General features: G+C 47.6%; 1 protein-coding gene across 1 annotated transcript; it reads left to right on the top strand.

The window, feature by feature from the left end:
- Window positions 1-5361: 5361 nt before the first annotated feature.
- On the top strand, window positions 5362-23736 carry Mrap2 (melanocortin 2 receptor accessory protein 2). Its single transcript, XM_090337720.1, has 5 exons — window positions 5362-5452; window positions 9471-9604; window positions 14924-15023; window positions 20244-20624; window positions 21705-23736. Exons 2-4 carry the CDS (start codon window positions 9478-9480, stop codon window positions 20617-20619), a joined length of 603 nt encoding a protein of 200 aa, XP_090193846.1. The 5' UTR covers window positions 5362-5452; window positions 9471-9477; the 3' UTR covers window positions 20620-20624; window positions 21705-23736.
- Window positions 23737-24325: the final 589 nt, after the last annotated feature.

Below are 24325 nucleotides of genomic sequence, written 5' to 3'. Positions count from 1 at the left end.
CATTGTGATGGAGACCACAGTGACCACAGTGCAATGTTGGGGGGCAACTTGAGGTGGGACAGGAGCACAAGCATTCTGTCAGTATAGGCCAGATGTCTCTCCCTAGGGAACTAAGACTCTTGAGGACCAGGACAGGAATGGTGACCTACAGCTATTTCATGTGCATAGCAGTCATTTGTATAACATTAATTTGTATAATATTAATTTGCATAATGTTCAATTGAAATAGCATTTGGCCAGAGGAAGAGCTCTGAGTAAAACTGGCTTCTGTGCCAATTAAAATGCCAGTGGATTTGTGTGTGTGTGTATGTGTGTGTGTGTGTGTGTATGTGTAAATTTGACCAATCAGGGCAGGCCCAAGTAAGTGACTGTGGCTGAGCCATCAGACTAGCTGTGACAGACAAGGTCAACAGGGCTTGCCTACCTGCTGCTGAATGGTGATCTGAAATGAGGGTAATAAGAACATATAGAATGTGCTGGAAGGATTTGGGCTCAGGCTTTCAGATCATCTTGGTGGCTCCCATGAGCAGTATCTGGGAGGCATTTTGGGGATTTCCTCTAGAGCTCGGGCTCATGATGTCAGATACATACGTGGGTCAGAGAGGGAAAGGAAGCTGCCAATGGGAGAGGGAACCAGGCCTTGTGGCTGCATGGCTAGGTTACTGGCAGATAGGGCTGTGTGCTGAGTGAAAGACCTGTGGCCTAGCACCCACAGCTGTAAGCACCAATGGCAGCTGGCCTGATGTCTTTTTCCATTTTGGAAGAATGCCAGCATGTCTTATAGCAGCTGGGATACAATTTAAAGAATAATAAGAAGCCAGACTTATCCATTTGCAGCCAGAGAGGAGGTGAGGCTGGAGCTGATAACCTGAAGCATGGAAAACATAGAAATTCACACTAAAACGGAACAAAGGCAACTGTGAAAGAAAGATGTGCATGTTGAAGCCAGTGCTCCATGACCTCTCAAGGGCCTAGTTTCTGTCTGTCTGTCCCTCCATGGGTGAAGTGTACTTGAGTTGATGTTTATGAGTGATCTGGTGCTCACTCTGGCCAACTGATTTCCAGGCAGGAACTGAAGCACCAGGAAAGTGCAGTAGACATTTTACCTTCCTGGTTCCAGTCTGGTGAGTGGATGCTGACCTGTTCTATTGGGAGAGCCAGAGGACTAGAATCTACAAGCCGATGCCTGAGCAGTAGAGGAGAAGCAGTGGGGTTGGGAATAGGAGGATCCCACTCAGGGCTGTGCCTAGCCTGACCTCTGACCTATGAACCTGCAAGGGAAAGAGCTACAGATCTAGTCAGGAACCATTGCAAAAGCAACAGTGCAAAACCAAGACAAGAAAACAAAGTCTAAATTAACCCAAAATGTCATTAGAAAGAAAACAAATAAGGAATAACTTTCAAATTACCTCAGAATAAAATGAGTGGAGAGAGACCTCTGGAAAGAGATGAGGAAGAGAGAGAGTCATGCCTCATGCCTGGCCGGCTGCAGCCCACGCACCTCACACAATCCATCTTCTGAGCACTGACCCAGGTCTCCTTGGAAAATCCAGGAGCAGAAGAACACTGTGGACTCTGGGTAGAGAACTCCTTCTCCCTTGGGTGATGCTTGCAATATGTGTGTGTGTGTGTGTGTGTGTGTGTGTGTGTGTGTGTGTGTGTGTGTATTTCTGCCTTTCATTTGGATTGATGGTAGATTATTCTATCCTCTAAAGAAAATAGTCAAGTTAAATAGGCACCCTGGTCATATTATGTACTTAATGGAAACCAGTGCCATTTTTCTTAGTGCTTGCTTTCTTGGGTTGGCCCTGACATGGTAAGCCAAATTTTCTGGCTCACAGAAAATCTGGCGCAGACACAGTGGGAATGAACAGATTTGCCCTGGACTCTGCTGGGTCAGTTTACTGCTTCTAGACAGCCCTGCTGCTATAGGTTCTGGTCACCCGGAAAACAAATGCCACCCTGTGTCTTGAGTCCACTCTGAGATTCTGCTTTTTAGACCCTGTGAATGTTCAGCTGGCCAGGCGAGAGCCCATATCTGCATTCTGTCTCAGTCCTTCCTTGTCTCTCTCCACCTCTGCATCTGGACCTCTGGCTTTCTCCTAGTTTACTTTTTTAGGTTTTTCTATGTTGCTCAGACACTTGGAGACTGCTGTTTTACCGGTGTGTGGTTGTGGAGTGGGTGTGTGTGGGTGTGTGTATTTTCGTGAAAACTAACTTGGCATCATCTTGAACAAATGGAGCAGGGTTTCATGTGTTTTCATATGTATCTACCACCTCAATACAAGAAGTTCCCCACTCCATAAGGACCCTAGACAAAACAAGAATTCCACCATTGAATGGGTAAAGGGTAAATAAGTGCATTCCCCAAAGGGCCATTGAGGGGTCCCCTCTCCCCCCGTTAACATTCTTTTGCTATATTTTATTATTCTTTTCTCTAGTATGTTATTTCATCAGTTATTTTCTGTCTCAACTCTGCCTTAAAATACTTTTCTTCCATTTGGGTCTTTACTCTCAATCTGTAAGCATATGTGAATCTCTTATCTGAAACAAATTAATAAAGACTAAGTGAACTCAACACAGGGGCTTGCCAAGCCCAGGGTGTGCTGGCTGCTGTCCTTGGTGCTGACTTGAGCAGGCACAGTTGTTCTCCTGTCACTATGGGGAGGAATAAGATAATACAGAAGCAGTCAAGAAAAGCCTTCACTACAACTCTAAACAAGTTGCACTGTTGGAAGACATCTAACCCCTCCCAGGCCTCTTGAGGAGAACAGTGTGGACATGCACACACATGTGCTTTTGCGTGTGCATGTGCCACTGGTGCCAGGCCGACTTTGGCTCTTAATCACATAATCTTCTGCTGCAATCACTATGCATTTCTCCATTAGATTCCACCTTCTCCTGTCAACCTCGTATTCCTCTGGTTGCTTCCTCTGATGTCTTGTCTTTCTTCATTTCCTGTTACCAGGGATCAAGCACATCTGTCCATCAGCTTCTACCTCAATTTTCTGTGGATGCAGCCCAAGTTGTATTGAGCTTCCAGCTCCTGCGTATTCCCAACACTCAGCCTCAGGGGCCTCTGCAAGTGTAGCAGCATAATGCATTGCATAGAGTGGCCCTTCCCTTGGACTTAATTTCTCTGCAGTTGCCATCTTGAATTCCATCAAGTCTGTCTTTCAGTTTTAAGTTGGTGGACAAAATACCCGGACAAAATACCACAGGCATGGTTATTTAAATAATATAAATTTATCTCCTTCTGGAGTCTAGAAGTTCAAAATCAAGGTGCTACTTCCCTTGAGGACCACAGGGAAAGGCTGTGTGCTGGGCTCTGCCCTTGGCTCACAGAATGCTGTCTATGACTGCTGTGTTCTTGTGTCCAAGGTGTTTCTCTATTAACACCTCACCTTTCTTTCAAGAGAGCCAGTCAGGTTGGATTAGGGCCCACCCATAAAATCTCATTTAGCCTCAACCACTTTTTGTAAGGCCCCATGTCCAAAAATAGTTACAGTCTGAAGAGGGGGTTTTATCAGGAAGTATAAATTTAGGAGACAAGGGAACCACTAGAAGTTCTCATCACAGACGGCTGAATTATGCCATTTAGAATTAAATTGCCTGAAAATAAGGCAGAGGAGCACGCACACATATGCTGTCAAGATGCTTTTCAAAATATTTCATATGACACGTGATAATAAAACTACTTAAAACAAATCATGCTGTCTCGGGCACTTCCAGTAATCCTTTTATGACACCAGCAGACGAGCTTCCTGCTGGCCAGCCTGTGCTCTGTGCTGGGTAGCCCCTCTCCTTCTGGAGAATGGTGGGAGATTGGCTGGGGTTGTGGGGCTCAGGCTTTCTGAGCTTGGACATGAGCACCCCTACTTCTGAGCTTTCCCCATTTACTGATGTCCCCTTAGACAACTGCTTCGTGGAAACAGCTGCCACCTTCCTGAATGATAATGCTCCTGCTTGCTGTAGTGCTGTGGTTAAGAATTGATGGCCAGGCCCTGGATAAGAGGGCATCTGGGCACCCAGCCCTCATCAGCATGGGCCTGACTTCCTCTCCCTTCCTTATCACAGATGCACTGCTCTGACCACCTTTTGAAAAACTGTATCCATCACAAAAATGGAGGGACAGGGTGAAAAAAATGCAGCAATGACACTCACTACCTGCTATATTAAAAATGAACTGTACAATTTAGGGTTGGGACAGAAGGGAAAAACTGGGAGAAAGCAATGGAAGGGGGGCATTGTTCAGTAATAAATGAACTCACCTTTATAAGAACAATAAAAGGAGAAAACAAAAACAAAAACAAAAAAAAACCTATGCCTTTTTCTGCCCTGCAAAAAACTAAAACAAGGGCTCACATCTATAATCCTACAAACCCAGCAGGCTGAGATCTGAACTTCAACAGCAGCAGAAAGTCCATGAGATTCTTATGTTTAAGCAAATGCAAACAAGAAAACAAGCATATACCTAGGTGTGGAGCTGAGGTTCCAACGTTAGAGAGCTAGCACTGAGTAAAAACAAAAACCGCACGCCCTGTGTTTGAACCTCAGTTACTGCACAAAACCAAACCAAGACATAAGTAAGACATAAACCTGCACTCCACCCTCATCTCAAACATTATCTTACTGCCTATCTATCTATAGCCATCTATCTATCTATCTATCTATCTATCTATCTATCTATCTATCTATCTATCTATCTATCTATTGCCAGTCCTGGGGCTTGTACTTAGGGCCTGGGCACTGTCCTTGGACACGTTTTGTTCAAGGCTAGTGCTCTACCACTTGAGCCACAGCGTCCCTTCGAGTTTTTTCTGTGTATATTGTCCTGAGGAGTCGAATCCAGGGCTTCGTGTATGCCAAGTGAGCACTCTTCCTCTAGGGCAGGTTCCTAGCTCCCTGTGTTATATTTTTGTCCAAAGCACTTAACCTGTGCCTCGTGGTGTCCTGCGCCCAGATTTTGTCATCTGCGATCTTTATTTCTGCACTTCTCACTGGACTGCAAGCTCCAGCTGGCTGTGCTGGGCGCCCAGACAAGGCCCTGACCCCAAGCCCAGCTCTCAGGGGGACCATCATCCACGGGGCCCCTTCCAGATACTCAGAGGGAGCTCATGGCCCTCACAGAGCTGGGAAGAGGAAGATTGGGTTTGGCTCGGGGTCAGAGCCACACTCAGGCTTAGAGAGCTCTGGAGTGGGTTTGGCCAGGCGTCTCTCCTTCAGCGGAGGGTGCGCAGCGAGTGGGGCTGCTCCCCATCTCCTTTGGCGCCCCGAGGGTTCCCAATTTCCGCCGGCGTAGCCCCGCGGCCCCGTAGATCGGGAGCGCGCGTCCTGCACCGCACGCCAGGACGCGCCAAGCTCGCTGAGGAGCGCACGCACCCAGCCGTGGGGAGGACCGCGGGCCCAAGGGGAGGACCGCGGGCCCCGCGTGGCCAGGACGCTCCAGCCGGTAATGGGGAGGGACTGCGCGGGGGAACGCGAGCTGCTCCAGCCAGGGTGGCGGAGGTTGGCGCGGGGACTGGGGGAGAATGTGGAGGGAGGGCGGGCTGGGTTGCAGGGGTGCCGGGAAGAGGGGGCCACCATGGATTGCACCCAAGTTTCCAGCCTCGCCAGCCGTCTGCGGAGGCCCCTCCTCCCAAGGGCGGCCACCCCGTGACCTCGGCGCCCAGGGCAGAGAGAAAACTTTCTCGGCGAGGCCAGGCCCCCCCAGGTCCATCACCCGATCCCGCCGCCCGCCCGCCATTCTCAGAGGAGGGTCCAGGAGCTAGCTCGCTAGCTCCTTTGGGGTGGCAGACACACTCCAGCTCATCCCCCAGCGCAGCAGTGGAGCAGGGCCCGGGAGCCCAGGGGAGGTCAGGCCGAGAGAGACCAGCTCCAATGCGGGCGCCAGCCGGCCAGCTGGACGTGCCGCCCCACCGCGAGGGACCAGGGACAGAGACCAGGGAAACATGGAACCCTGGTAGCATGCCCTAACACGTTCTGTACAGAGAACCCTCCTGGACCCCGGAAAGCATCTTCCAGGAAACACACTTCTCCAGCTCGACAGCCTTTTGTCATGTGTGTCTCACGGTTCCCTGGGGTGATGGGTCGAGTTCAGTGGAAGAGGAAACATTAGGATGCGGTGCACGAAGAAACTGTTTTGTGAGCTGCTTGGTGTGTGTCTCTGTGTGTGCACACGCCCGCGTGTGTGCGCGCGCGCTGCACATCCTGCTGCTTCTGTTTGCCTTGTCCTGGTGCTGGGCAGCCCTTCTGGTTGTCCCTGGGGCCCTCTTCTAGCCAGACAGTGACGTCACCCTCACATCTGGAGCGGTCAGCCTCCCTTCTCCTAGGGTCTGCTGCCCCCACGTGCTGGGCCAACCAGAATTTACCACTGACTTCTTTCACATGTCTTCAGACTGCATGCCTCTCACAACCACAGCCTTTGGGTCCAGCAGCAAGGTGTTGTTTTATAAATGCTAATCGTTAGTGGTAGTTGTTTGCTGTTGTCAGTCCTGGGGCTTGAACTCAGGGCCTGGTGCTGTCCCTGAGCTGAGCTCTTTCTCTCTCTGTGTTCTCTCTCTCTTTCTCTCTCTCTGGGCTAGTGCTTTGCCACTTGAGCTACAACTCTGCTTCTGGTTATTTATTTATTTATTTACTTATTTAGATAATTTATTGGAGATAAGGGTCTTACAGACTTTCCTACAGACTGGCTTTGAATTGCAATCCTTATTGACCCGATAACAGTTGGCAGCCCCCTTTCCCAACTGGCCTCCACAGTTTAATGAGATGGAGGGGCATTAAGTGAATTCCTGAGAAGGATCAGGAGCCTTTGGAATAAATACTTGCAGTAGACTCCTCCTGAAATGTGGTGAACTTATGACAGGGCTGATGAAGGTGATTTTACAGGAAGGATAGTCTGTGCAAGCTTTGATGAGCCTCCGCACAGACTCCCACAGCAGTGACCAGCTTTTCTACTCCCATGATGCCCCAGGCTTCTGGTCCCTCTGTGTCCCTGACAGCTTCTGTGGATTCTGATGGTTGCTCCCAGTCTTCCCAGCTGCGGTGAGGTGAGGTCTCTCTAGAAAGAGCCACTTTTCCATAGTCAGTCCTTTGGCTTGACACTAGTCACTTTAGTAGATTTTGCCAAAGGCTCAGGGATCAGTCTGCTGTTGGAATGCAAGGAAGCCACAGGGAAGACTGAAACAACAAGCAGGTATTTACAATGAATCTATCTACCCATGCTGATGGGTGGATGTCACGTAATCTCCCATGCCAGCTGCAATCCTTTGGCAGTTTCTTTAGCCACCGAGAAATGTAAGTGTTCTTCCTTGTAGACAGTGAACTGGATTTGCCAATTTTGCCCTGATCAAGAGGGTAGGAGAATCCGGGGAGGAAAGGAGGAAAGGTGGGGTGATGGAAAAAGCACTGGTGCCAGTCATTGGCTTGTAAGGGAGCAGCAGAGAACATGCAGTATTTGAAGAACTGCAACAATTGCATTAAGATATGATAACGCGTGATATCAGATGGCTTGGGGGAAAGGACATGGAAGGTTGTATATATTAGCTTTCCCTCCAGGTTTGCTTTCCATCACTGTAACAAAATACCAAGAGATAATCATCTTCTGAGGAAGAAAACATTTATTTGGGGCTCATGGTTTCAGAGGTTGGAGCCTGTGGTCCCTTGGGCTATGACTTTGGGGCTGGGGCAAGGCACAACAAGATGGTAGGAAGTGTATGGTGGAGCCAAGCAGCTCCACCTCCTAAGCACTGAGCCATCTCCAGATGGTGCCTCACACCATGGACCACACATTGGAGGGGAGGGGGCATGATATATCTAAGTAATCGCTACTTATTATTAAAGATTTTGTACTTGAAGCAGTGGGAAGCCATTGGAAGGATTAAGCAGGAGTAGCACGAGCCATTTGTTGGTTAAAAAGAACAGTGGCTGAGGAGCTGGGCTGTGTCTCAGGAATATGACCAAAAGAGATCAAGGGGCCCGAGGAATGGGACAGGCTGACAAGGATGGCGTCTGCTCATGGCTTTGGCCAGAACACTTTCCTGACAACAGCGTGTGTAGAAGCCACGCTCAGTGAATGTCGCTAAGAGCAATGACGTGCCTGGCTTCTTGATGTGGCAGAGGGAAGTAGAGCAAAGCTGATGAATGTGGCCTTTGGACTTCAAACCCAGGCCTCTCTTCTGTAGCTTAGAATTCTTGAGGATCCAGATGAAGTCATGTTCACTTTGTTCTGCCCTTCATTTCCTCTGTGCCACAGGAGGATGGGGCCCCCTCCCAGTTCTCTGCCTCAGGAAGGGCAAAGATGAGGATGGAGCTTCTTCCTGAGGAAACTCACTTCTCCTGTGCAAATAAAACGACCAGGCATGGATGCACTGTGGCACTGGTTCTAAGCAGGTATAAGCAGAGAGAACGCCCAGGGTGAAGCCCACTGTGTCCACATGAAGCTGGGCTCCTTCCTACCTTTGAGGAGGAAACTGGGGTCTCTGGTGGTTCCAGATGCTGTGGGGTGTCTGTGGGTCTGAGCACCCCATTCTTGGAGCACCACTGCACCACGGGGGAAGCTTGTGCCCCAGGTGGAGGACACTGGCCTACCAGCATGTCTTTATCTCTTTTTTTTTTGTCAAAAGTCATCAAGATTGGCAGAGAAGATGCATGGAGTCTTGGGGTTCACTCCCAGGTCAAGCATGCCCCAGCTGTCATTCCACTGTCTTCTCCCCCATGCTCTTCTCTTTCTCTATGCCACTCTCTTAGAGTAAAGCTGCACAGTTTGGTTTATTGCACCAGTCCTGGGGCTCATGGCCGGGCCCTGTCCCTGAACTTTTTCCTCTCAAGGCTGGCATTCTACCACTTGAGCCACATCTTCATTTCTGGCTTTTTGGTAGTTAATTGGAGATAGGGTTCTTACAGGATTTTCCTGCTCAGGCTGGCTTTGAACTGCTATCCTCTGATCCCAGCCACCTGAGGAGCTAGAATGACAGGCATGAATCAGAGCGACATATCTTTACTGTGCATAGTAGAAGCTCTGGAGGTGCACATGGCATGGGCTGATGCCTGAAGAAGATCGGACTTGCTCATTCCATGCTCACAGTCCTACCGTATATTTGCACAAATAGAGGTTATAAATCTGTAAGCACAAAGACTGACACTCCTTGCCGTCTGCCCTCTCTCTTCTCACTTATTTAACATTGATTATATGTCAGGTCTCTGTCAAGTTCCCAAAAAAGATATCAATGCCTGCTTTTAGATATAGTCTCTAAAAGTAGAGTGAGAAGAGGCAGTAGCAGCGCCTGGTAGGAGGTGAGGGCATCCAGGGAGGACTCCCCTTCTCTTCCTTGGGTGAGGAGGAGGAGGAGAAACTCTCAGATTTTGAACCTCCTGGACGCCCAAGTGGGGTCCAGCATCAGCAGGGTATATGGGTGAGCATGAATGTGCTCATGAGTTCTGAACCTGCTTTTTTTTGTCCTTTTGTGCAGAGTGGAGATGTCCGCCCAGAGGTTAACTTCTAACAGAACCTCCCAGCAGCCCACACCGCATTCCGATTATACCTGGGAGTATGAATATTATGAGATCGGGCCAGTTTCCTTTGAAGGACTGAAAGCTCATAAATGTAAGTCTCGAGAAACTCTCTGTTGTAAGGATGTGATGTATTTGTCTTTACCTCTTAAATATCTATAGATAATTTTCCTTGAACATTTCATATTCTTATATAATTGTCTTCCAACTCAGAAAATACCCATTCCACACATGGAGTGGTTGCTCATAGGACCTGGATTCTGATTCATGCAGAGGTTTGAATTAGGGCAAAATTCAGTCCAACCCCTTTGGTTTTGTTTGACAAAAGAATAAATGTTTGGGTTACCAGAAATATGGGCAGAAGTAGACTCTGTGCTTCCCTGTGTCATGGGTGCCCACGGGGCCTGCTGAGCCTGGCCACAGGTTCGGTCATAGCTAGGACAGCAGGATGCACCATTGTGCCAAGTCACTGACTGAGATGGCATCTGGAGAACTTTTCTGCCCTAAACACAATCTCTCAACTCTGCTTTCCAAACAGCAAGAATTCCAGGTGTGCTTGATCTATTCCACCAGGCTAAGCTGTGAGGCACTTAATTGATTCAAACTAATGTGACACATTGCCAAAATCACAAGGGAGATTAGAACCAGAGGCACAATGCTGCAAAGGGAAGCTGGCCCTCTGCCATTTATGGTCTGGGTGTGTCGGTGATCCGCCACACCTATGTGTTGCAAGGAAGGCTTTCTGAAAGTAAATCACCTTATCATATATCCTCATGCTTATGGTGGGAAAAGGAGATAAACTTATTAGGATAGGCCATCATTAACTGTCTGATGGAAGGCTTTGGTGGGCTGGGAGTGAAATCACCGCCCTTAATTCACATACATTTGCACTCTGCTGTTTTTCGGGGATGACCTTCAGTAAGGACACTTGCTTGTGATGAATTACGGTGGAAATCGGAATGTCTAGATAACTGCTGCACTGTGCCCTCTGAGGGGGAATTTTTGCCCGAGCTTCATGCTAGCTTGCCTCTGTCTCTTTTCTTTAGTTTTGGAGAGGCCTGAAGACAGCCCTACTGCTGTAATTTTATGGAAGCATTTCTAGAAATAACCCTGGAAAGTCTCTCTCCTTTTTCTCATATTGTGTTTGTAAAATGATTGCAGCTTGAAATACATCTCTATGAAATTTAGAGCTGTGACACACTCGATACTTACTTCACTAACCATAGCATTAGTGGAACTGCTTGTTTTAGTATGCACATCACTATGACACAAAAATGTTCAAGTGAGAAGCTACTGTTTGTTCTGGTGCAAGAGATCTGTGAAAGACATTAACCTTTGGGAACTTGTAATGCACAAGACAGAGCTGTGAAGTGTAAACAAAATCCCCACCTGTTTATACAGGAAAATAAAGAGAATAAGTCAACTACGGCAGTGTGTAGGGTACACACTGTAATCCTTGCTATTCAGGAGGCTGACATATGAGGACATTGTGGTTTAAAGCCAGCCTGGGCAGGGTACTCCATGAAACTCTTATCTCTAATTAGCCCAAAAAGCCAGAAGTGGAGCTGTGGCTCAAGTAGCAGAATACCAGCCGTGAGCACAAAAGTTCAGGGACAAGACCCAGACACTGAGTTCAAGTTCAGAACAGGCATACATACAAACAAATCAACAATTGCTTTGTTTCTATTGGTACAGTTCCTCTACTGTAAACAGCATTGAGACCAGGATTTATGTTCAGAGCTGCTGTGAGGCTGGTTGAGGATTGGTTTTAGAGGCAGTGACAAAGCAGTGGTGGGGTGAAAACCCAGTGGACACAGTTCAAGAGACAGCAGGAGAGGAACCATGGAGAGATCTCAGAAGAACTTTCAGTGCAGGAAAGGAGAGCCAGGAGCCTTTTGGAAGGGCTTGGCTGGTGAGAGTTAAAAGAACAGTGAGTTTGTTCTGAGAGAACGAAAGTCCAGAGTAGCTGAGCATACACCTTCACTTTAGTGGAGGTGCTACAGGAAGCTGGCTTATTCTGTGCCACAAGTGGCAGGCAAGTACCACACATGGCTTTTACACGTGTGTGGAGTTGTCAGTCAGAAGCTGTCCTTAGGGCAGTGTCCTTAGGGCAGAGGCAGAGTGTGAGGGAGAGGTTAGGGGGAGTTCAGGGCTGAGAGGCCCCACTGAGGGACACCCAGCAGTCCCTGTGGGAGCTGTGTGAGGACATGGCCAGCTCTGCTGTCCTGAGGCCTCAGGGAAAGATTAGAGGTTACACTTTATTCTTGATTGGTTGGAAGAATGTGAAAGAGAAACCATGGAGAGGAAGTACATGCTAGGTTTCAGCTCTCTCATTTCAGGCCATCCATCATAGGTCTAGTTAAGGGGAAGGGTTTTGGTTTTGGTGCCAGTACCGGGGCTTGAACTCAGGGCCTCTTAATTTTGCCTGGCTCTTTTGCCCATGTTTGATGCTCTACCACTTGAGCCACAGCTCCATCTTGGGTGGTTAATTGGAGATAAGAGACTCATGGACGTTCCTGCCCTGGAGGATGATCCTCAGATCTCAGCCTCCTGAGCAGCTAGGGTTACAGGCATGGGCTACCACAGAGCCCGTGCAGGGGAAATATTTGTATTATGTCCTGGACCATTTGTTCTCAGAGCCCAGTGGCACATGACAGAGTGTAGGTGCTTGGTTCCAGCTTCTCCTAAATCATACTGGTCCTAGTTCTGTTCTAACCTTTTCCTGGAAAGGATGTTTTCAGGAAGACCAGAGGTTCTGTTTTCTTCTTTCTATGTGCCACTTGGGTCCATCCAAAATGGCAAGAGAAGTTAGATGTTCTTGGGTAGAGAGAGTGACCTTCAGTGTTCCTGGAAGAAGTTCAGGGTAGGAAAGTAACCTGTGGTCTGCCATGTGGACAGGAGAAGGCAAGATAGACAAGAGGGGAGGAGGAAGGCCCCGGGCTTGGTCAGTGGCAACCCTCCTCTGTCTCTTCTTGAATTAGCTTTTGCTCAGCAGCAGTCGATCAAGCACAGTGTGTGGAACAGTTGCAAACTTGTCACTGTTTCCTCACAGCCATGCAGACCCGGGAGACTCCATTGCTCAGTTACTTACACTTGAGAACATGTGTGTTGGGTACTTGTCCTTATGGCTTCCTTTATGCCTCATTGCCATTATTTTACAAAGCAACATCTAACGGAATTGCTGTTCCTTTAGCACTTAGAGTTAGATTTTGGAACAGTACATTAACTTTTGCATTCAGAGTGCTAAACAATGTTAACTTTTAGGCAGCAGTATATGTGCAGTATAAAAGTAGAAATTATGCAGAGTAAATTCTTAATTCTCCTTTTCTTAAGAAAACTGTATAACATAGGCATAATTTAATACTTTACATTTAAGCCCATTTAATGTATAAGCTTTATTTTTGTGCTGTAATTGAGGTGCTTGGACCCTGGGTCTGGTTGCCGTCCTTGAATACTTTTGCTCATGTTTATTGTTCTACCAGTTGAACCACAGTTCCACTTCTGGCATTTTGGTGATTAATTGGAGATAGGAGTCTCATGGTCTTACTTTCCTGGGCTGGCTTTGAACTTTAGTCCTCTTCGATTTGAGTACCTAGGAATACAAGTGTGAGCCATGAGTGCCTGCCTTTAATCACTTACTTTGAAAACGTTAACCATACTCACTCTATTCCCACTTAAATAAACTCCTCCTCCTTCTCCTCCTCCTCTTCTTCCTCCTTCTTCTCTTCCTCCTCCTCCTCCTGTTTCCTCAGTCATGGGGTTTGAACTCAAGGCTTGTGTGATCTCCCTGAGCTCTTCTGCTCAATACTAGTGCTCTACTGCTTTGAGCTATAGTGTCACTTCCAGTTTTTGAGTGGTTAATTGAAAAGTAATGTTCACAGGGACTTTTCTGCCCTGACTGGCTTAGAACTTTGATCCTCAGATCTCAGCTTCCTGAGTAGCTAGGATTACAGGTTTGAGCCACTGGGCTTGGCTTATAAACTTAATCTATATCAGAAAAGGTTGAACAAAGATGAACAAATACTGCCGTGATACTCATTAGACACTATGTAGAACTGGATATCTTATGGATAGGGATGGGAGGGAAAGAGTAAAAGAAGGGGAGACATGGTTCAGAAAGAATTATACTCATTACCTAACTCATGTAACTATAAACCCTCTGTTTATCAACTATACAACAATAGAAAAAAAGTCTCTCAGGCTATACCATTTGATCCACTACTGGTTTCAACTAAACCTAAATAGATCTTATTTTATCAAATAACTGGAAAGTAAATTTAAGAAGTCTTTGAAGTAATTTCTGCTCACTTGTAATAAGATATATTAAAATCATAGAATCAAGGATGCTTATGAACGTACTTTAATCAAGTGCTGCTGATTAATGGTGTTATAGTAGATACAACCTAAAAGTCATACTGGGAAAATAAATTATAACCAGTCATACAGTGAGATAATACCCAAACTTTGACAGTGGAATCAAATTTCATTGAAGTAGGGTACTAGTGGCTCACACCTGTAATCCTAATTACTTGGGAGACTGAGATCTGAGGATCATAGTTCAAAGCCAGCCCGAGCAGAAAAGTCCATGAGACATTTTTTTTTTGTGGTGATGGACATTGAACTCTGGGCCTAGGTTCTGTCCTTGAGTGTTTCAGCTCAAGGCTACTGTTCTACCCCTGGAGACACAGTACCGCTTCCAGTTTTCTGGTGGTTAATTGGAGATAAGAGCCTCACGGTCTTTTGTGCCTTGGCTGGCTTTGAACCATGATCCTCAGATCCTAGCCTTTGGAGTAGCTAGGATTACAGGCATGAGCCACAGTGCCTGGCTCTATGAGATTCTTATCTCCAAGAAACTACTCAGAAAAATTCAGAAGTGGTGCTGTGGCTCAAGTAGTAGAGAGCTAGCTTTGAGCAAAAGAAGCTCAGGGACAGAGTCAGGCTCTGATTTGAAGCCCCAGGACCAGTTCCCCCCCACAAAAAAAAGTAGGTCAGGTGTGTCTGTGTCACATAGACGTACAGACGGCTGTGGTTAATGCAGAGGTGGCCAGGCCCCCGAGGCCGCTTGCACGCTCATTTCAGATAATGTGGATTTGATTTCAGCCCAACACAAACATGACTGAAAATACAAAATGGGTTTGATTGGAATTTGTTGTTATCACAACTCAGCATTCTCTGTAAAAGCTTCCAGTTCCTCATAGAAATGTGGACTCCTGACCCGGTGATCTGCAGGAGGCCAGGGACCTGGAGTCCAGGGGTCTATGTGCTGTCTGAGGTTAGTCGGCGTGGCTGAGGCAGAGTCTCCCTTTGGCGGGGCGCTGACTTCCTGGCATATTCTAGGTGCCCAGATGACTCTGTCCCCATTGTCTCACTCTGTGCACAGGGACACACTGACCGGCTACTGTTTGCTTTTCAGATTCCATCGTGATTGGCTTCTGGGTTGGCCTTGCAGTCTTCGTGATTTTCATGTTTTTTGTGCTCACTTTGCTGACCAAGACGGGCGCCCCACACCAAGAGTAAGTCTGTGTTGCACCTCAATGTCTCTTAGGGTCCAGAGTGACCTAAAGAAGCACTGTAGCAGGGCTGTATTGATCCCAGACCATGGAGAGACTTCCCCTGATTCTGCGTCCCAAGTAGCTAGGACTACAGGCTTGAGCTGTGGTGTCTGCAGAAAACACTTAGCAGGATGGTTTTTGAAATATAGTTCATTAAAAACAAACAGGAAAATAATGTATCAAAGAAATCATTAGTTGGTTCCAGTAAGCAACCTAGTCAAGCTGGTCATTAGAAGTGCTTTTGGTAACAACATCTTCCGAGGCTCATTCCACAGTGGGGCCTCTCGGGCCCTGCCCTGGATCCCGGGGGCGGCAGACAACCTGGTCTGGATCCCTCCAGGAAAGAGCCTCAAAATAAAACCTCTTTCCCATGGCTTACCACTGCCCCTTGTTGGCTGAGCACAACAGGAGCCTGAAGCTCTTGTCAAAGGCCAGTTTCCTAGAGCCAATAGCTAGCAGGGGCCAGTGGAGGGAGCTGGAGAAGGGACTGGAGGAAACTGCCGAAGGTCCCTAACAGGTTGCATAACTCAGGCCCTATGCCTGCTGCCTGGCCTTCATTCTGCTCAGATTCTGCCCATCACTCAGGCTCAGGGATTGGTGAAAAGTTTCAGCCTAATCATTATGAATGGTAGGAAAATAATCGCTTTCTAAGGCACAAGGAGATGATGGCTGAGCACCTCTTTAGAAGCCAAAGAAAGGCCTTCTTTTCTCACCCAAACAATGACTCCAACATTTGCTTTTCATGGTGTGGATTTATAAAATTGGGAAGTTTGCAATGATTTGCAAGACCAATGAAGAGAATAAGCATACTCGATCAATTATCTCCCTTTTCCTCGGATTTATTTTTTTGCAGGATCATTGAGACAAATGATTTTATGAGTAGAAATACTCTGCACAAATAGAACGTAACTTTCTGAATCTGCTTGCCTAAGTCACAGCATCTAGATAGTTGGTCAAACATTATTCTGAATGTTTCTGTGAAGGTTCTTTTTTGATGTCGATGTGAGACAAATGCACACACACATGTGGACGTACGTGTGCGTGCGCGCGCGCACACACACACACACATACACACACACACACATGCACCTGCACACATACACACACAGATGCATTTTCATCTAGTTAGCTCTGTCTCTCAGGAGGGGTGTTGTCCCCTTCTCTCAGGTGTCATGCAGACTTGCAGTTCTGGCCTTCCATTTGTCCATTCGCTTTTACCAGGAAATGCTTTCTGTCTTCTGTGGCAGTTCCAAATAGTGTACAGCCACAGAACAGGGTCACTGTAACCTGAGTGCCTCTGAAAATATCCAATCAGAACACTGTAAAGAAGTAGCAGTCATCCCTGAGGGTTGGACATCCAAGAGGGCACTGGCCAGCTGGAGCTTCCATGCAGGGAGGGAGGTGTCTGAGTCTGGCTGGCAGGTATTTAGGGACTCCCTGCATCTCAGCACAGTGCCAGCTGACTCTCCTTCATCCCTAGTTGGCAGAGTTGGCAATGGATAGATAGAGCTGTACAGCCGCCACTCCTGGCTGTCCAAGAGGCAGCCAAAGAATACGTGGGACCCTCACCCTGCCTTTGCTTTGGGTTCTTCAGATGAAGTGCTTCCCTGACTCCTACAGCTCCTCTGTCACACCTAGCCACACTCCCCCCAGCCACACTGGGCCAGGGTCGTGTGCAGAAGAAGAGCATATCCAGTGTTAGTGAGCACGAGGAAGGCAGATAGCAGGGCTGGAAGGGCTGGTTACAAAGCAAATAGCCCCTCTCCCAAAGCAGTCAGGCCATGGGGCACCTGTCTTCCCATCACAGCTCTGTGGGCAGCAAGGTGAAGCGCCATCTCACCTGCTTAGGGCTCCATCACCACATGTCTGCCTCATGTGGGAGCCGTTGGAGAAACCTGGGTGACTTTTTATGTTGAGTATTTTGTTGAGGGGGCCAGGGCAGATTGCTTGTGATTTCATTGTATCCCAAGTTGTAATGTTGCCCATCGTGGTACTCAGGGCAGATGGGTGCCAGCTGCTGGAACTTCGAGCAGGAAGATGTCAGAACTCAAAGTCCCTGACCATGGCCAGGACCTGGGCCAGCTGGCAGAGATGGCACAAGATTCTCCTTCTTTATTTAGGTTGTGGGGCTTGAACACAGGGCCTGGGCGCTGTCCCTGAGCTTTTCTGTTTAAGGTTAGCACTCTACTACTCAGAGCTCTAGGTGGTTAATTGGAGATCACAGTCTTACTGACTTTCCTTCCCTGGGCTGGCTTTGAACCGTGATCCTCAGATCTCAGCCTGAGGTTGTCTCTACATGGGACTCTCCATATAGGCAATGGCTCCATGTGTGTTTGTGATGCTATTTTTGTACAGAAATCTTCACTCATAGGTCTCTGCTTCACTTGCACATCTTTAAAAGTTGAGGGTCAATGACTGCTAGAGATGCCGGGTGCCCTGGATCTTCCCAGCCCCAGACACGTTTGTTGACCTCCTCCTCAACCTAGGCGGCCCCCAGGAATGATCAGAGCATTGCCATGCCTCTGCAGAGGGAGCTGGGGAGCCAGGTCCCGGAACACCATCAGCCTTTCTGCCCCAGAAGGAGAACTGTGGGGACAGCTAGGGTCTCTTGACATTCACAATGATGGACAGGTCAGCAGATGGATCTTCAGTGTGTGGTATTTGTCAACGACCCAGGGCAATCTGAATCCTGTGAGGCCCCTTTATGAAGACTGCGCACATCGGTCTCCAGAGGAGAATGGCCGCATGTGACCAGTCCTGACCCAGGCAGGAAAGGGGGCTGCCTGGGCGAGGGCCAGGAGAACAGATTCCTTTCTCTGTAATCCTAGTGACACAGAAGCCTGAGATCTGTGGATTGCAGTTCAAAGCCAGCCCATATAGAAAAGTCCCTGAAGGGATCAGAACCAGGATGTCGCACTTGCTAGGCGAGTGCTTACCAACTGAGCTACATCCTAGCCCCAAGTCCCTGAGACTATTAACATCCCCCGCCCCCCCCCAGTAACCTGAAGAAGATCTGTGGCTCAAGTGGTAGAGTGTCAGCCCTGAGTGGAAAAAAAAGAGTGTGAGATCCTCACTTCAAGCCAAACAAACCAACAGATGGGACTCCTTCACTTTTCTGTCTTCCTTGAGGCTATTCTCACCAACAAGAATTCTCCCCCATGACACCTGAGCTCCCTCCCACAGCTCATATGAAGAGATCTTTATGAGAAGGACAACATTAAATCAGATCAAGAGAATTTGTCCAGGTGGTGCTATGGCTCACATCTGTAACCCTAGCTACTAAGGGAGGCTGAGACCTGAGGATTGAGGTTCACTGCCAGCTCTGGGAAAGAAAGTGTGTGAGACTCTTATCTGGAAGTGGAGCTGTGAACCAAGTAGTAGAGTGCTAGTCTGGAGGCAGACAACTCAGGGATAACACCCAGACACTAAGTTCAAGCCCCAGTACCGGTGCACATGCACACACATGTGTGCAGATAGATACATACAGAGCTCATTCACAACACCTTATACATCAAATGTATCCAGACTTCTATGAGGCAGCAACAGCAAACAATCCAGTGTTTACACTGAGGAAAAGATAAGAAGAGCAGCAGGCAGGTTTTACTAAATATCAAATAACCTACTCTTTTTGTTTTTTCAATGCAGCTAGCAGCGGGCCTTTGGTAGCGGGTGCATTGCTTAGCGTCGTTACCTTGGTAACTGCAGGACAGTGCAGTTGGAAGCCTGAAGCTTCATTTAGGTCTGTAAGGGTGGTTTGCCTTGCCTGTCCTTCGTATGCACACCCTGTGCCTTGGTCAGGCATAGTCTGCCATCACTGCCCCTCACTTCCTTTCTTTTCCTCTTCTTGCTGCTAGTGAGCCCCAGAGGGAACCATCAAGTCCAGTTAACAAACTCAGTGGATTTTAGAAGTCAGCAAATGTGGTTGTGTGTGTGTGTGTGTGTGTGTGTGTGTGTGTGCATGTGTGCACATGTGTGCATGTGAGTGTGTATGTGAGTGTGTGTGATGTTCTTTTCTTGGGGTGGGGTCATGGGGCTTGGGCCAGGGCACTGTCCCTGAGGTCTTCAGCTGAAGGCTACTGCCCTACTCTGGAGCCACAGCCCCACTTCCTGTTTTCTTGTGATTAATTGGAGATAAAAGTCTCTTGGCTTTGTATTGCCCGGGCTGGCTTTGAACCTTGATCCTCATATCTCAGCCTCCTGAATAGCTATGATTACAGATGTGAGCCACCGAGCCCAGCTGTGTGTGATGTTCTTGAGGCTGGATCTCACCATATATCCTAGTCTGGCCTTGAACCACTCCAGCCCTCCTGACTCAAGCTCCTTCCTGGTACTGGGATTATAGGTGTGCTTCATTACACCTGGCCCTATTCTTGATAATGGTGATGTTGGTGAACTAAATCCGAGTTTCCTGAACTCCAGGGGCTCCTCATCCATAAAGAGCTTGATCATTAGCAATTGGTACCAAGTGTGCAGATGAGAAAGAAGAGCTTCAAGATTTAAGACAAGATTTAAGAACGTGACCGTTGAGATTATGCAACTATTGCACACGGACTCCAGAGCATGTATTCAGCAGGTCTACTTGTGAAAACATGCAGTGTGCTTCTTGTTCCTTGTGAACAACTCCTGGCTTCTGTTCTTTCTGCCCTTTTGCAAAGGGCAGCACATTGGCTTGCGTGGCAGCCTACTCCTTGAGCTATGCTCCAGTCTGGATTTTTGTGTGTGTGCCAGTCCTGGGACTTGAATTTAGGGCCTGGGCAGTATCCCTGAGCTTCTTTTACTTAATGCTAGCACTCAACCAATTGAGCCACAGCACCACTTCAGCTTCTTCTGAGTAGTGTATTGGAGATGAGTATCTACTGAACTTTCCTGCTCTGGCTGGCTTCAAATCATGATCCTCAGATCTCAGCCTCCTGAGTAGCTGGGACTGCAGGTGTGAGCCACCGCGTTGTACAACCAGTCTGAAAGGGTGACTGTAGGAGGGAGTGTCGGCTGAGATGTATGCATTCATTCCTGCACTGGAGAACAGAGGCAGGTTCTTCCTCAAGGTCTCTGTGTTCAGGGTGAGCCACACTCTCTCCCCCATCTTGAAGCTTGGCCCTGGGTTGGTTTGTGGCTGTTCAGAAGCTGTGTAGGCAAGCGGAGGGGCTGTGCTAAGACATCTTATGTCTGTTTCCTGTGTAGCCATGCGGAGACTTCAGAGAAGAGGTTCAGAATGAACAGCTTCGTGTCCGACTTTGGGAGGCCACTGGAGCGGGAGAAAGTGTTCGCTCGCCAGGGCACTGAGGAGTCGCGCTCGCTGTTTCACTGCTACATCAATGAGGTAGAGGCCGGCCAGCAGGCCTTGGCTCTGGACAGCGCTGGCCGCCGCCCAGAGGCCGCCCATGGCCACCCGCCGCCCAGCCTGGCGCTGGGCCAGCTCGTGGAGTTTGACCTCCCCAACTTCGTGAACACTGACCACAGCTCCTCCTTTGCGGAGGACGACCTTCTGATTTCTGAGCCACCGGTTGTTCTGGAAAACAAGCCAGTTTCTGAGGCCTCCCACAAGGGCCTGGACTGAGAGAGGTGTGAGGCGTCTTCTTGAAAATGGAGTTCGTGTGTGTGCAGCTTGAAGTCTCCATCTGCCAAACATGCATGTGTGTATGTGTGTGTGTGTGTCTGTGTGTGTGTGTGTGTGTGTGTGTGTGTGTCTGTGCGAGAGACAGAGAGATGGAGACAGAGACACGGAGAGAGACAGAGAGAGAGACACAGACAGACAGGCTGAGGCAAAAGCAAGAACTCTCAGAGGACAGCTAAAGAAGTCTTGCTGTTTATTCGCGTGTTTTTTCAACATTCAAGACTTTACCATTACTTCATCCTCGCTGTTGCTGAAAAATCTACCCATGCATTCTCAGCAACACTTAGAGTGTGCCCCTGCCACCAACTCATTCCACTGGACCAGGCCCCCCACTCTCTTTGTGTGCTCCCTCTGCATGCTCTCTCTGCTCTCTGTGTCTCTGTTTCTCACTCTCTCTGTGTTCTCTCTCTCTCTGGCTTCTCTCACCCTCTCCCACCCCTCTCTCTCCCACCCCCTCCATGGTTTAGAACAGTCAGACATGTGTAGAGAGGACCATGTGTCTCCGCTCTAATTGTGGCCAGCTGGCTTTGCACTGTGTCAGCTGAGGTTGGGGAGCAGCACACACCTGGCGATGCTGGCCCAGCCTCTCAGCTGCCCCCCAACCCTGAGCCAGCCACCCAAACCACCCCTGCTGGGACCAGATCAGGCTGCTGGGAGACTCGGGCCATCCAGGGGCTGCCCTATCTCCCTACCTTGGGCCCCTGTCCTCCCTGGGGCTCTGCCCCTGGGCCCTGTTCCCCCAACCCCTGTCCTCCCAGCCCTGTCCCCCCAGGACCCCTGTCCTTTGGGCCCCTGCCCCAAAGCCCTTGGCCCCCACCTTGTTCCTGAGTCCCCTGCGGGTCCTCCCTGCTGCCTGTCCCCCTGGGTATGTCTCCCGGCCCTGTCCCCCTGGTATGTCCCCTGGGTCTGTTCCCCGGGTCTTTCCCCTGGGCCCTGCCTCTGGCCACAAGTCCCCAGCATTGGTGTCTGCAGTTAGTGTGAATGGGCGGGTGTGGTTGTCACCTGTTCATGTGTGTTCTCTGCCCTAGGATCACACTGCTCTAGCACGCCCTGTGAACAGAGAGTGGGCCCTGCCTGGGCATCTGCCAGCCAGGCCCTGGTCCAGCATTCATCCTCCAAGCCCAGGGGTCTGGGCTGCCATCTGCGGGACTGGCGCCCCACGGGAGCTGAATACCCACCACCTGGCTCACAGACCCAAGAGAATAAATACATTGAACTTGTCTTGTTTTGCTCTTGTTTTTACGGGCTTCTGTATTTAATTATTTAAAAATTGGTCACAGGTCCTTACTGCCTCTTCAGATTTTAGGGTGAACAGCACCTAATTGTATCATTTTTGGGGTCCTTGTAATGAGAACTTGTATGGTATTTCACTTAGGAACTATTTCACCAAAATACATCTTTCCTATACTATCTTAAAGTAGTATTCTGTTAGTCTCTAATACAAGCTATTCTAATTGGAGTGAGGTGGAATCTCAGAGTTGTTTTGATTTGCATTTCTTTTATGGCCAGAAATGTCCAGCATTTCTTCATGTGTCTATAGGACATGTTCATTTCCTCTGCAGAGAAGTCTCTCTTTAATTCTTTGGCCCATCTTTTAATGGAATGGTTGTTTGTTTGAAGATTTGTTTTGGAAAGATTCAATTTTTTTAGGTGTAGATATATTTTAGATATAAGGTCTTTGTCTGTTGTTTGGTTAGTGAAGATCTTCTCCCACTCTGTGGGCTTTCTATTTAACTTGCTAGCTATGTCCTTTGCCATACAGAAGCTCTGAAATTTAGTGCAGTCCCATTTGCCCAACCTGTCTTTGCTTTGTTGTGTTTCTGGGCCTTTATTATTAAAGTTTTGACCTGTGACAAGGAGTCCTAGTGTATCTCCTATTCCTTCTCGTAAAGTTTTGAGGGTATTTGCTTTTACCTCAATATCGTTGATCCTTTTGAAACTTTTTCTTGTGCATGGTGACATATAGGGAGCCGTCTTTAGTTTTCTACAGGTGTTTAACCAATTCTGCCAGCACTATTTGTTGAAGAGTCTATCTTTCTTGAATCTTGTTTCTTTGAATTCCTTAGCTTGAAGATTTTTTAATTGCTAATATTCTATAATATCAACAACTCCTAATAAGTCAATGGAATTAGGCATGCTGAGTTGCTTTAACAAAATATCACAGTCATAAAACAATGGAAATGTGTTTTTTCTCAGGTCCCTGAGAGCTGGAACCAGATCAATGTGGGATTAAAAAAACATTTTCCTTTGTGCCAGTAACAACCTTCTTGCTATATACTTAGCCTGAACACTGTGTGTGTGTGTGTGTGTGTGTGTGTGTGTGTGTGTGTGTGTGTGTGTGATCTCTGATTTTGACATTTATTCTTTTTGGCATTAACCGATTTATCTTTTTGTGCCAACACTGGGGCTTGAACTCAGGATGTGGGCACTTCCAGAGCTTTTTTTTTTCTCAAGGCTGGTGCTCTATCACTTAAGCCACAGCTCTGCTTCAGGCTTTTTGCTACCTTCATTTGTGGAATAGGAAAGGTTTGGTGAAGTGACTACTGCAGTTTTTAAATGTGTGCATCAAGGCTTTGTAATGTGGCCAAGTATGTTTGGAAACAACTTAGAAATCTTCCAATGTCAGGCCAATATATTCACGCTAGTATGTGTTTTATAGTCTTCATTTCATCCTTTAGAATGGAAACAAAAGCTATGATTTTTTAAGTACATGGCCTGAAGAAACAGAATCCATATGCTGTGGAAACCAGACTCCACATTTTTATGCTGATGATTTCAAAACTTGCTATACCAGCACCTGTCCACTAGGTGGAAGCAAAGAGTAAGCTAAAGTTAAAACTAGAAACTTTCTAGACTTTTGAATCACTTTTCTGTATAATAAAGGTTATTGAAATTATAGGTTACATTTCTAAGATGCTAACTAGAACAAATATAGCAGTATCACATCCTACTTAAAGTCATTGAAGCGACATTAAGATTGGCCACTGTTTAGCTAGTAATAGAGGAAAACTAAGAAATTGTTCATTGCAATTCTGGTTGGTCAATAAACTTTCTATATGCCTAGACAAATACTGTCATGTATAGACTGCTTTTTTTCAAATGTTTATGGGTTTAGCATATAACTCAAAAAAGAACTCCTAGCCAGGTACTAAGGGCTCACATCTATAATCCTAGCTACTCAGAAGACTGAATCTGGAAGACTATGGCTCAAAGCCAAATGCTGCAAAAAAGCATGAATCTTCTCTAAAACAGCCAGCAAAAAAGTGGAGTTGAAGGCCTGGTTGCAGCCTAGCAAGTAAGCAAATGGCGATAGCAGGAAGCTCCTGAGTGAGTTCAACCAGTACTGCCATCACCCTCTGAACTCAAAGATTATGCTACTGTTGAGCTGAAAGATTTATTTTAGTGTGTATAATTTCACAAGTCACTTCTGTGAAATGTATATTTGCACTTCCCTTCAAAACTGAGTTCTGTAATGTAGGTATTAGGATGTGAAATGTATTGATTTTCATATTTAGTCTTGTAGTAAGTCAAAACTGTTTGATTTATTAGTGATGTGTACACACACATGCGCGCGCGCGCGCGCACACACACACACACACACACACACACACACTCATCCTCCCTCCCCCACACACACTTGATTGAACTC

This window comes from Megascapheus bottae, chromosome 8 (genome assembly GCF_031878675.1).
Source record: "Megascapheus bottae isolate mThoBot1 chromosome 8, mThoBot2.hap1, whole genome shotgun sequence".
Classification (NCBI taxonomy): domain Eukaryota; kingdom Metazoa; phylum Chordata; class Mammalia; order Rodentia; family Geomyidae; genus Megascapheus; species Megascapheus bottae.
The sequence above is the reverse complement of the archived record's forward strand: the minus strand, read 5'-3'. Positions and strand labels throughout refer to the sequence as shown.